Below are 12,769 nucleotides of genomic sequence, written 5' to 3'. Positions count from 1 at the left end.
AACATAGTGTTTACTTTTATGTAGTATAACATTCAGATGTAAGCTCATCACTCAGTGAAACAAAACTGCTGGGAATTTTGAATTGGCCTTGAGGTTTCCAAGTGCTTTGAGGCTCCAAAGTAACCTGCAGCTTACAAAGTACAGGAATCTGATCTCCATGATAGCTGTCCTGTACTGGTGTAACTATGTTGAATCCTCCTCAAATTTCTGATTTTCATTAGTGCACAGAGATAAAAAATTCAGTTTATGGGGTCTTATATAAAATACAGTTCTATTCTGAACAGTGATACAGAAATTGTCTTAACGGTTAATTTCCTAAAGTAATATGTCAGTTTGAAGTCCTACTGACCGCTGGCTTTAATGATGAAAATAATACAGCATATGCAGACCAACAGATGGAAGGGAAGGGTGCTGGATACTATTTTTTCCTATGCATCAACAGGATTTCTTATTGACCATCAGTCAGTTGGGCTTGTGCAAGAACACTAATGGAAATAAAATTGTATATGTATGGCCAGAATCCCAATGTTCAATTAACATCATCACATGGGTACTCCTTAAAGCAGTAAGTCTGCAGACCCTCGTTGCTAGGACAGCCTGTGCAGGAGGGAAGTTCAGCTGGCAGCTTCACTTCCAGTGTGAGTATACAGGCCTGGATGTTGGGGGGAAATAATTGCTAGCTGGAAATGCAGTTGAAATGTGTAATGGTGTTAAATCAGGCCATTCCTATGATACAGGTTTTCAGAGCAGAGCTGTGGTTTGCAGCAGCCAAAGTCTACTGAAAGTCTCCAGTCTCCCATACAACTGTAGTCATTCTTATCTTAGTAAACAGTCAGCTTTTTTCTGCCTTGAACACTTCCTAAAATCACCACTAGTGAAATAACCAAGCTAATTTAATTTTTTGCAGGAACTTAAAATATTTATGTTTCCTTAGATCCTATGCATTTGCAAGTCCTGTAGGTCCATGCCAGGAGCCTTGAAGGCCCAGGCTCAATTCCCATAATCAAGTTACAACAGGATCTGCTTGCTTTGAAAGTAAAGGCAAATCTGTTGCCTGTACTGTTGGGTGATGGTCTTTGCCTTGGTCACCTCAGGAGAACACAGCGTGTGGCAGTATTTGCCTGAGCTCTGGGTCACCTTTGTCAGTTTGGCAGCTCCTAAAGATAACGTGGGTATGAGAGCCCAGCTGTCATTCCTGATGCTCCAATGTCCTTGGTATTACTGGAAAAGATGATCTAAGTATTACTGGTGGTTTTCTGCAGCCTCAGCTGCAGTTTGGGTGTCAGGCCACAGCTCGGGATGGGAAGAGACCCTTTTCTTGCCTGATCCTGCTTGTTACCTCTGAGTGCTGCTCAGGCAGCCTGGTGGTGTAAAGAGCCTGTAACAAATTCTTCCATCAGACCAAATTTACACCCTGGGCAAAGGGCTTCTGTCAAGATTGAGTGTTAAGGTACCAGGGTTTAACTATGGAAAAACATCATCAGTTTTGACTAAGATGCAAAGTAACACAGAGATGTAACAAGCAGCTCGAGAAATATTCACTGTGCAGGCTGTCTTTTCTTTCACTAGTGATGTACTTAGCTGCCACAGCTACTATAAATCACCACTACAAGTAGATAGCTTCAGCATGTGTTAAATGAGACATGCTAAGACTGGCATGGATAGCCCTTCTTTCTTTTTTTTTTCCTCATCTGTTGGTTTCCATCTTTTATCCTTATAGTTAATTGCTTTGGTGAATACATAACATTATTTTTACTACTGCTTCATGGAGACTTGTGAAATTTTTTGCACTTTTGAAACTTAAATAAACTGGGGATTTAGAACTCTTAACTTATGCCTGCTCATTTCCTTTTTTTTTTTTTTTAAGTTATTCACCGTTGGGAGGTGATGTTGCCAAGTTATGCTGAAGTTGTCTAAGTTAATATTAACCAAATTGTCTCTAGTGCTGCAATATAATCGCAATGACATTGAAGTCTGAGACGAGAACATTAGTGTGAATTATAGAGAATCTTATCTAAAAATGTAGTATTCCACCTCATCAGAAACCTTTTTATTCTCTCTCAGCTTGTATATATTTTAAAGTGTTTACATAAGCTTTAGGGAGTTCTGCCATGGGTATTAGGGAAATTAGGGAAAATAGAAATCCATGACTGCTCATAAAAATGCCTGTTTTCAAAGCCTTGGTGCTTAAATGTTTTTCAGAGTTGGGAGGGACTAAAATACAGAACTTGAGTCTGGTGTAGCTTTCAGGTTTTTCTTAAATTGCCTGCATGATAAAATCATGAGTATGGTATTAATTTACTGACAGCAACATGATGACATGAAGTTGGGAGGGAGTAGAAGTATTATGGATTATGGCATTTGCATTCAAAATGAGTGAAGCACCTGGAGAAATAATTTGAGGGGAAAAATTAAAAAAAAACAAACCAAAAAAAAACCCCACAAAAAAAACCAAAAAAAAAAAAAAACCCACCACAAAAAACCCAAACAAGCAAGCAAAAAAAAAAACCAAAAAGGGATGATAGTCAGTAGGACAGACATCTGGTATGCTGAGGCAGAAATAAAGAGCTTCGCAAGTATAGATTGAGGTGGTGGTTGAGTAGAAGGTCTGTAAAAGTAATTTTTAATAGCAAGCTAAGGATTGGTTAAGAATGTAATACTGTTACAAAGAGCAAATAATCAATGGGATGTGTACAAACGGGCTTCAGAAGAGGTGATCGTGATGTAGTGCTGCTAACAGCTCTGCTAGAATAGTGTGTTCAGGTGAGAAAGTTCTGCACTCTAAAATACACTGAGCTGATGTATCTGCTGGAGAGATGCCAGCTGGAAAAGTGATGATAATCAAGAATTTTAAAAACAAGAACAAAACCCCACAATTTTTTTTTATATTTAATTAATTAAAGTGATAATGTTAATTTAGCCTAATGAAGAGGAGGCTTGGGCAGGGTTATGACATCTATCAGCCTTGTACATAAAAGGACACTGCAGAAGAGAAGTACCTGGTGGCTGAGATGAGAAGTAACAGACTAACAATTACAGCAGGGGTGCAGGGATGATGTTAGGATGAGTGCTTGGAAAAACTTAATAAAGGTCATGGAGCATTTGAGCAGATCAGCTAGAGAATTTGTAGTCTTTGGCTTTTACTGTCTGCAAGAGTAGATAAGGAATGTGTCTGGAACAGCACACGTGTCCGTGTGAAGCTGGATGGACTAAACTGACTTCTTGCCTTCTGTGATTCTTTGATATTTTTAAATGCTTTAGTTAATCACAGACTGAATTAGGCAGAAACAGGCATATCTTTTTAATGTAGTAACTGCTCTTTTTTTGCTTTGTTTGAAGATTGAATGTGCTGCTTATAATCCTGAACCGTACCTCTCTGGTGAAATGGAATCAGATTCCTGTGCCATGGAACATGGTTTTCTTTGGGTAAGCATAATCTTTAAAAGCTAAAAAGGGGATTGTCTCCTGTTTCTCTGCATTGGTTTTTGTGACTCTCAACAGCATATAGATCTGAAATAAATTTTGGGTTGTGCTTTGCTGTTTGCGTTGGGTTGGTTTTAGGGGTTTTTTTTGGTTTGTTTTAAGATGGACTTCTGTAAAGGATAGCTAGTAATTTCATCCATGTGATCTTGCTGTTCTCTGTAGGGTGTCACTTATGTGTGTGTGATTTGTTAGTGTGGCACAGAACAAATTCCAGAGTGCTGAGCACATTCAGAAGTGAGTTATGTGCTAATTTATAATGAGGGCTGCTACAACCCATATAAGCTCACACTGTCCTATTGTCTGTTTCCATATTTTAAAAATGTTTTAGCCATAAATAATCGAAGTCTGTACATAGGGGGGAAAAAAAAAACAACAAAACTATTCTGGCATATTGTTATGACCCCAAATATGCAGATATTCCAGCAGACAAAGTGAGATCACCAATACTTTTTTTTAAAAAAAAGCTAATGATTTCAGTAGATTTTCTTGTTACTACAGTACTGAAATTTTAAGGGAACCCTTAAGAATTAAAAGTAGAAGTTAGAAATAGATTTTGTCAGTGGTCTTTTCCAAGGTGATCCATATAATTCCTTTTTGTCTATGCTATTCATAAAGTCATCACAAATCTATGCCACTAAAAGCTTTATAATGCCACAAAATGTTCTTTTTTCTCTTAGCTCTGTTTTTTTTTCATTTCATATAAACATAAAGGTTTACTATATAAACCCATGTACTGCTGTTTTGGCAGACTTTTTTTTTTACTCTTCCCAGATCCCTAAAATGTACAAATTTGTGGACATATTGATGATACTTAGTTCTGGATCAGGGAGAAGTTTAGGATCCTCTATCAGCAAGTGTACAAAAGGGACTGTATTAATAATCCCTCTTTCTGTTGGGACATAGTATTTATTTGTAGACCTGTTACTGTGCAAAGGACAGGCTTCAGCTAGATTACCTGTTTTAAGAGAATCTGAGATAATTAGAACACTGGTTATTAAAATAATACATTACACAGGTACTTATTGTAGTTGCATTACATTATGTATATATGTATGAGTCAGACATCAGAATAGGCCATGATATTCCCCCTTTCAAAAAAGAACTGGTTTTGTGAGTATACAAGGGAATTTTGCATATATAATGTTTTGAAATCTCTTGTATTTGTGCTGAATTATTTTCTTGTTTATGTCTTAATGCATGAAAACTCATATGCACGCATATTAATTTCAGATGCACTCTTCAGTTAGCATTCCAGTCATTCTTTCTTGTAAATGCTGATCTTCCTGGAGACAGGTATCAGCCTTGGTTGTCTTTTTTTTTTTTTTTTTTTTTTTTTTCTCTTCCCCCTTTTCCAATTCAGATTGGCAGTTGTACTAATCAGATGGGCCAGATTGCAATAGTCTCATTTCAAAGCTCCAGCCCCAAGGTTATTGAGTGCTTCAATGTGGAATCACGGATTCTCTGCATGGTCTACATACCAGAGGAGGAGAAACTGAAAGAGCAAAACAAGGCTCTTGACTGTGAAGATGTTCTTGCAAAAGCTTCTAATGTGCCTACTATTTGCCTTGGCATGGAAGAAGGAAGGTGATTCTCATTTTTTGTGTTCTGTGTATGATTTATTCATTAGGCTTACTACCCTATAGCAAAATTGTGTGAGATACTTCCAAGGAAATGTTTTATTTTTAATAAAAGTACCCATGTGATATCCCAGTGACCTCAACTTATCCTTCCCACATAAACCAAGGAAAAAATAAACTCTGCTTGATTTTAAAATACACTATGTACTATTTGAAATTAAAATAATGCATACGTTTGATGAAAGAGGATTAATTCATCATACATCATGTCTGAAAAATACAAATATTACTTTTGTAATGTTACAACATAACAAAAATATAAATATTACTTTTGTGATATTACAACATAATCTTTAAGTATTGGAAAATTTTCAGAAGGGCAAATTCTGAATGAGGAACCCATTAACCTTCTACACTGTGATATTGTGCAGGACTTGTCATGCGAATAAACAATATTGCTGTTTACTATTGCCATGAATTATTTTACTCTGTTTGAACTGATGAGCTTACTTGAGTCATCACTTGATTTTATACTGAAGAACAAAGCTATGTTTTCTAAACTTACAGATCAATCAGCAAACAGATCTTGTGAGGGCATAAGCATGTATGCTTTTTGAGGGTTTTCTAACTAGTTTAAATGAAGAAGAACAAAATTCTCCAAGGAAAATGCTATCTCTTCAGAAACTCCAACATCTAATTGTACTGATTATCTTTGCTTTTGAAGTGCAAATAATTCCAGATTTAACTATTCAATATTCCTAACATACCCATGGTAATAATCTGTAGGAATGGTGGGAATTTTAAGTATAACTGATGTCTTGTAGTGAGTTTTTCTTCTCTTTTCCCTAGTTTTCCAGGTAATACTTAATCTATCTTTTTTTAAACTACCAGAAAGTTTTGGATAGACTCACAATCAGGACTTTGAGCAGAATTTTGATTATGTGTCTCTGTTGAATAAATGTTTCTCCAGACGAGATAATACAAAAAGTGTTGTCATATGTCAATGTTAAGTAATTGAAAATTGTCTGCATAGACATTTTGGAGGGTCAAGATACCCCTTTCCATACTCATCTTCCTATGAATGGAAGGAGAAAATATTTCCACACACCCCCCCCAATATTTTATTCTAAACCTCTTTTGTGCATATGCTCGTAAGAACTAAATAAAACATAATTTCACGAGTTTATTTTTTCTTGCTTCTTTTTTATAGCATTTCTATTTACAAAAGTTGCCAAGGCTCAAAGAAAATTCGGCTTCAACACTTCTTCACTCCTGAAAAATCAACTGTTATGAGCTTAACATACATGTCTCACTACTTGTTTGCTGGCTTGGTAAATGGAAACATCTCAATCTACACAAAAGCGGAAGGTAATGTAGTGATATGATTCGATAACATCCTGAGGAACTCACATGTCACTATATTTTGGCAGAAATAGTTTTCCACTATTACATTTTCCGAAGAGTCTCTGTAAAACTGCTGAAGTAAGGTTACTACACTTTTCAGTACTTCTGAAAAGACTTGTTTTCTGGTTTTGAAGGATAGCAGAAACTTTGATACTGTTCCCGCTTTTACCATATGATAAATATGAAAACTGTTTTGTGCCCCTTAGCTTAAACCCTAAGGTCATCAGTATTACAAGAGTCCAGAAGTTTCTGTGATAACAGGCAGTATACTGTATTCTACACAGCACTATGCTAATTCCAGTCAACTACCCAGTATTGGTGTTTATGAAAGACAAAGATTCCCTATTGGGGAAGATTCCAGTACATCTCATTTGAAATGACAACCCCGTATGGATAGAAGTCTTTCCTATGTGTGTGGCTTGTGTATTTCACAGTAGTATTGTGTATTTTCCACTAGCATCGCAGTCGGTTGTTTTGTATCTAGCCAAATAATTGGCTAAAACAATTTGAGTGAAGGAGGATCCCAGGTAATACTTCTGAACCAGAACTGTCTTCTCCAGAGCTGGTTTGGGTGCTCGCCTGTGTGCTTCCAGTACATCTCACTAAATTTCCTGCAGTACTGCATACGTACATGGTTAATTCAATTGAAACTCAGCAGGGCTTTACCCAAAGTTTGAAACTGGAGTTTTTAAGTGAGATGTTAGCATGGAGACATCTAACCTTGCAAAGTGCAGAGCCAGCAGAGATCTGGTGTACCTTATTCGCGTGAGCGGCATAACGATGGTTGTCATACTTCTCTAATGAGGTGGGCCCTGTGAGCAGTGCAGTTGCATTTGTGCGGCGCTATACCTCTGGCTACTAAGCACTGCCAGCCTCTAACTGATTTGCTGAGCTCAGTGTCTTGAATCTTGGAACAAATTGTATGTCCAGTGTTAGATCATATAAAGACTTAGTCTGGGAAAGGTACAGGATGCAATTTTCTTTTTTTTTTTTTTTAAAGCAACAAAGAATCTGAAAAAAGTGTTGGGAAAGAGATTTCCTTTCACCGGTTGTCTCCTTCAACCCCGTGGGTTTCCTGTGGAGCTGCTATCTCTGATCTGAAACTGGACATTACATTTCAGTTCCCTTTAATATTTATTTTTTTTAACACTGAATAGCAATTTTTTCTTTGTTTTGGAGCCACAGGAGTGAGGCCTTGATCCTAGTCTCAAAACTTCATTTTTGATATTTCAGTTTCTGTGTGTACCTGGGTGGGGTAGTAAAGTGAATCTGTCGTCACCTCTGAAAGGCATTGTTGTATTTAAGCTGTTTTCAGACTGCAGTTGCTGTCACTCAACTTTTTCCAGAAAATACCACTTCAAAAACACGAGTGTCATCCTTGGCAGTATAGGTAAGAAAGGATGCATGGGTTGCATATCTACAGAGGATGTTAAGGATGGGGCAGAGCTGTTAACCAGACTGAATTAGGTTATGAGATGGAGGTTATGTTGTATTGACCAGGATTGTAGCGTCCCCTGTTTATCTTCCTCTGAAGACACCAGTTTTGTGCAGCCAGATATTCATAGAGCCTGTTGCAGTCTATTTCGGGATTGCTGGCGCTCTCAGACAGGCAATACGCATTCATGTTTTCCTGACTCATCTTGTAGTCCCTTTGCTTACAGTTTGGTCTGTGTGTGTTATTTCAGTTCTCCAGGGCTCATGAAAGTTGTGTGAATCAGCTGCTCCCATGTTAGCGTTTGTATTCCTTTTAGTTGGCTGCTGTGGTCATGTGAGGCAGGCAGCCCTGGAGGGGTGTTTTTATGAGCACTGACCTATTTTACCAAACAAAGGAATCCAAGCAGTGAAACAGGAGGGAGGGGGACTGCAGCCTCCGAGGAGCTCTGTGCGATTCATCAGGGTCGCCTTCTGTGCTGCAGAGGGGGTTACTCTCCAGCCATGCACTTAAATTTGGGGTTTAGTCAATGAGCATAAAGGAGATCAAGGGAAGATTTAGAAGCGAACGTGAAATATGGTCACTCCTTTACAAGGCATCTTGATTTGAAGCCTGAGAAGGATAAATGCGATGGAATGCACAGGTAAAATGGTTGTGCAGCCTGTTGTGGGACTCCATGAGTGAAAAGGGGTAATCTTCTAGGATGAAAATACACCTCGCATTCTCTATTAGAGTTGTGATCCTTGTGTCTTCCTCTCTGGGCAGAAAGTGTAGTGGATTGGTTCAGTCACTGAAGCTTGAGGCCTCTATGTCTGTAGTCAAAGACCCACGACTTCTGTCATTCGGTTTTCAGTACCCAAATAGCTCTAACCTCTATTGTTTTCAGATGGCTCAATGCATGTAAATATACAGCTTGTTTACAAACAGCAAGTGCTCTCTTCTGCCTTTCTTCTCAAGAGAACTTTGTCAAATTGACAGCATCCAGAGTGCTCTCTGGCTGCAGATGGTCTTGCCTTGAAGTAATTTAAAATGGAAACTAAGGAGCATGTGTAGTAAACCAAGGAATACATGCCACGTTAGTGAGAGAACTGAAGGTGCACTGAGATTTCTTCCTTTATGGAGGGTAGTCATGTTTTACTGAGACACCTCTCTATCTGTCTATTTTCACTTAGGAGTTTAAAAAGTACTTACACCTGAACATATTTGAACGTAAGTTAAAAGCAAAGTCAGTGAGACGCTGATATCGTAAAATCTACTCAGTTCTTAAATGTGAGCTAACATGGTGATCTTTGAAAATGTGACAGAAAGACTAGGATGTAGGTCAGCTAATATGTTAATCCTAAAAATAGCAGCCCTGATAATTATCCTCAATAATCCTTAATTTTATGTGGGCGAGAAGACTAGTTTGGGGAACTGTGAAGCAGCTAATGCCTTAAATGCTATTGTATATAGAAATGGTAGTGATGCAGATTGTAAAGTTTCTGACACCTTCTGTGTTGGGAACTTGTTTACAGCGCTATTAACTTCTGCACAGTTATCAGTCTGAAATACTGTATATTAGTGTTTGCCTCAGGCAGAATTATTAGGAAAATTTCCAGGCAAAACACTTCTACATTGAGGTTAAGGAAAAAGTACATTGTGTTGCCTTTGTTTAAAAAACATAACAAAACCCCTTTGTGATGATTGCAGACAGCAGATGTGTTTTCTGAGTGATGTAATAGCAAAAAAGGTCAGCGCGTGTTTGACTTCCATTCACAAACGTATCTTAGGAAAGGGAAATCACAATCTTTATATAATATAGGTGTATTGTTCCCGATACAGTGTAGTCAGTTCCAGCTACTTCCTTTCTTGTAGACATTGATATACATTTCCTTTCCATAAAGTCCTCTAAAGAGTATGGAGAGAAACAGGAAAAAGAAAATAAAAATTCAGAATGATTGTGGCAAAGAGTAGATGAATTAATATGTTAGCAGTTTCAGAAAGTTTGCTTGAGAGAACAGATGCACAAAAAAGACGTGCTGGTGTGATTGCAATGGCTATCCTTCCTGCACATGATTGCATGCGTAGCCTCTCACCCGCGTACAGCACCCACAGCGAGCCCTTGCGCGCTCACCCCTGGAGTTAAATTCACGGTGCTGGGCATGCTCAGTGATCCTTCCCCTCTGCTCCGCACTGATGAGGCCATGCTTGGAGTGTTGGCTCCGGTTTCTGGGCTCCTCAGTAGGAGACAGACAGGGACATACTGGAGAGAGTCCAGCATAGAGCCATTCAGATGATGAAGGGACTGGAGCATCTTTCCTGTGGGGGAGAGGCTGAGAGAGCTGGGACTGTGCAACCAAGGGAAGAGAAGACTCGGGGGGGATCTCATCAATGCTTATAAATACCTGAAGGGAGGATGCAAAGATGATGGAGCCAGGCTCTTTTCACTGGTGCCCAGTGACAGGACCAGAGGCAATGGGCACAAACTGAAACACAGGAGGTTCCCTCTGAACATCAGGAAACAGTTTCTTACTGTGAGGGTGACCGAGCGCTGGCACAAGTTGCTCAGACAGGTTGTGGAGTCTGCATCCTTGGGGATATTCAAAAGCCATCTGGACATGGTCCTGGGCAACTGGCTCTGGGTGGTCCTGCTTGAGCAGGGGGGTTGTCCAGATGAACCCCCAGAAGTGCCATCGAACCCCAACTGTTCTGTGAGCCTGTGAGCCGAGAAACGTCTAAACATACCAATTAGAAATTGAAACAAGGCATTTCTTAATGTCATCCTACTTCCAGGTGCTAGATGGTCAAGAGTTTTGATGACTTGCCTGTCCAAAGAGGTCTCATGACACTTACCAGTTGTCATTTTCGGAGGATTAATATCAAGGAAAAGAACCAAAACTGAAAGGAAATACAAGAGTAAGGGAAAACAGTTAAAACAGTGAAGGGGGTAGCAGGTCAGTTCATTAGCAAGATACCTTGATCAATTTGGCAAGTCATGTCCTTTGACAAATGCAGTATTGTGGTTTAACGGAAGAATATGGGGAATGTAAAGCAGTGTTGTCAAACTTCAGAGCTTGGGTGGGTCCATGCACTGTTCCAGCACGTCTGAAGAGTGCGGTTCTGGCATGTGATCGCCACTTAAGGTAGACGTGGTGAGAGGTATTGCTATGAAAAGTAAGGAATGGTATTAAGCTGTCAGGGAGAGGGCTAGAACAGTGATATGGAAAAAGAAATAAATACTGTTGTCTTGACTTGTATTATCACTGTTAGCAGTACCACCTAATACTTGTTACCAGAAATATGTTGACATTGCTATCAGTCTTATTTGCTTATCTCATGCTGGGACTTCCAGCACCAGCCCTCTCTATAATTTCAGGTGGAGCTCGGTCAGCTATTTAGCATGAAGAATTTGTTGCATATGTAGGGCAAATATATTATATGCACTAGGACATCCCTAGTTACACCCTGTTTAGAAGAGCAGACCCAAGTCTCTCAGCTTATTTCCAAGTGCTAAGAAATGTGCTGAACTTGTTAATTCTGTAGCTACCATCTTACTCCTCAACAGTGCCGGTTTATGTATCATGTGATGGAAAAAATATTTGTGCTCTACTGCACAAATTAACCAACAACCACTGTTCCCAGGGCTGTGCTGGCAGCTCTGTTGAAATCATCAATAATGCTGTTAAACAAGAGAGGAAGCTATCACAAAAAAGCATGTTCCGTTCAGCTGGACTGAAAGTGTAAAGGAAGGGAAAACTACTACAAACTTCAAAAAGACTTTCTGAGGAGATAAACTATATTTTATTAAGTTATCTCGTATGAAGACTTGAGAGCACCAACAAATAATAATTACCAAAATACTAAATATTAATAAATTGTAAACTAAATAAGCTTATTTTTTATAAATTATTGTAAAATAGTATCACTTTCCTTCATTGGGTTTTATGAAAACACAGAAAGATTAAATAGCCATTCTGTCCTATAAAATGAACATGGTTTTAAAACTTTTCCTGTCTGATTAAATTTGAGTGAATAAAAGGATAACTGATTTTCTAAACCTCATAAAAATAATGAGACTAATAACAAAATGCACTAAGGGAAATAATGTCCTGATACATTAAAGTCTTAGAAATATTTTATGAGCATAAGATACCTTACTGTGATGCAATGTAACAGCCTGATACAAGCATTGCAAGGTACTGTTCAGCATTGGGGTATAAACTGTGGCACGTAACTGTTGAGGAATGTAACTTACAGCGGGAATTACAGATAGTGGTGTAACACAGCTCTATTAGTGCATAGACACAATAGTGCTTAAAAACTGTGTTCTCGTGTTTTAAATATTCATCTTCTATACAAATATCAGAAGTTATGACATCTTATTTCTAGAAGCCCCTAGATCTGTTTTTAGACTTGACCCTGTTCTCAGATTTTGCAGGCGCATCTCATTGCTGGCGGTAGCTGTACCTGCAGTTCACGTAGGCGCCTGTGCTCCGTTACAGTAACGTTACAGCGACGGCCAGAGGCTGTCATGTCTGGCGTACTGGGCGTTTGGTGTATCTACAGTAAGAGTCTATACCTGCTTTGACGTGGCCAGTTTAAGATCCGAGTCAACTAAAACTTGCAAATACGGTAATCTTTGTGGTGTTAGTACTTGCGTGGGCTTTTCTCACAAAGCAGAAGGAAAACCCTTCTCTCTTCTCCCACTGTTTCTTTCCTGTTTCCATCGATGTCAGGCTTCGATCTTGTATTTGCTCAGGGTGCAGGTAACTGATTTTTCCACATACAGACTAGCCTCTGGTTTTAGGATATATGCACTGCATATTGCATCTTACTCATATCCATATGCTTACCTCGTAGGTAGAAGATGACTTTATTGTCAATGACCATAAAA

At 38.8% G+C, this 12,769-nt stretch overlaps 1 protein-coding gene across 4 annotated transcripts in view; it reads left to right on the top strand.

Moving 5' to 3' along the window:
- ARHGEF10 (Rho guanine nucleotide exchange factor 10) overlaps positions 1–12,769 on the top strand; it is a 101,050-nt gene that overhangs the window by 68,629 nt on the left and 19,652 nt on the right. For all 4 annotated transcript variants that reach the window (XM_035889908.1, XM_035889909.1, XM_035889907.1 and 1 more), the window contains 3 exons: positions 3,340–3,426; positions 4,844–5,067; positions 6,271–6,428. In XM_035889908.1, the coding sequence (XP_035745801.1) occupies positions 3,340–3,426; positions 4,844–5,067; positions 6,271–6,428 (469 nt within the window). The remainder of the gene's footprint in view (positions 1–3,339; positions 3,427–4,843; positions 5,068–6,270; positions 6,429–12,769) is intronic.

The sequence above is a fragment of the Egretta garzetta genome, unplaced genomic scaffold (assembly GCF_000687185.1).
Source record: "Egretta garzetta isolate BGI_Z169 unplaced genomic scaffold, ASM68718v1 scaffold62, whole genome shotgun sequence".
Lineage (NCBI taxonomy): Eukaryota > Metazoa > Chordata > Aves > Pelecaniformes > Ardeidae > Egretta > Egretta garzetta.
Note: the sequence above shows the minus strand (reverse complement) of the source record. Positions and strands in the feature narration are given on the sequence as shown.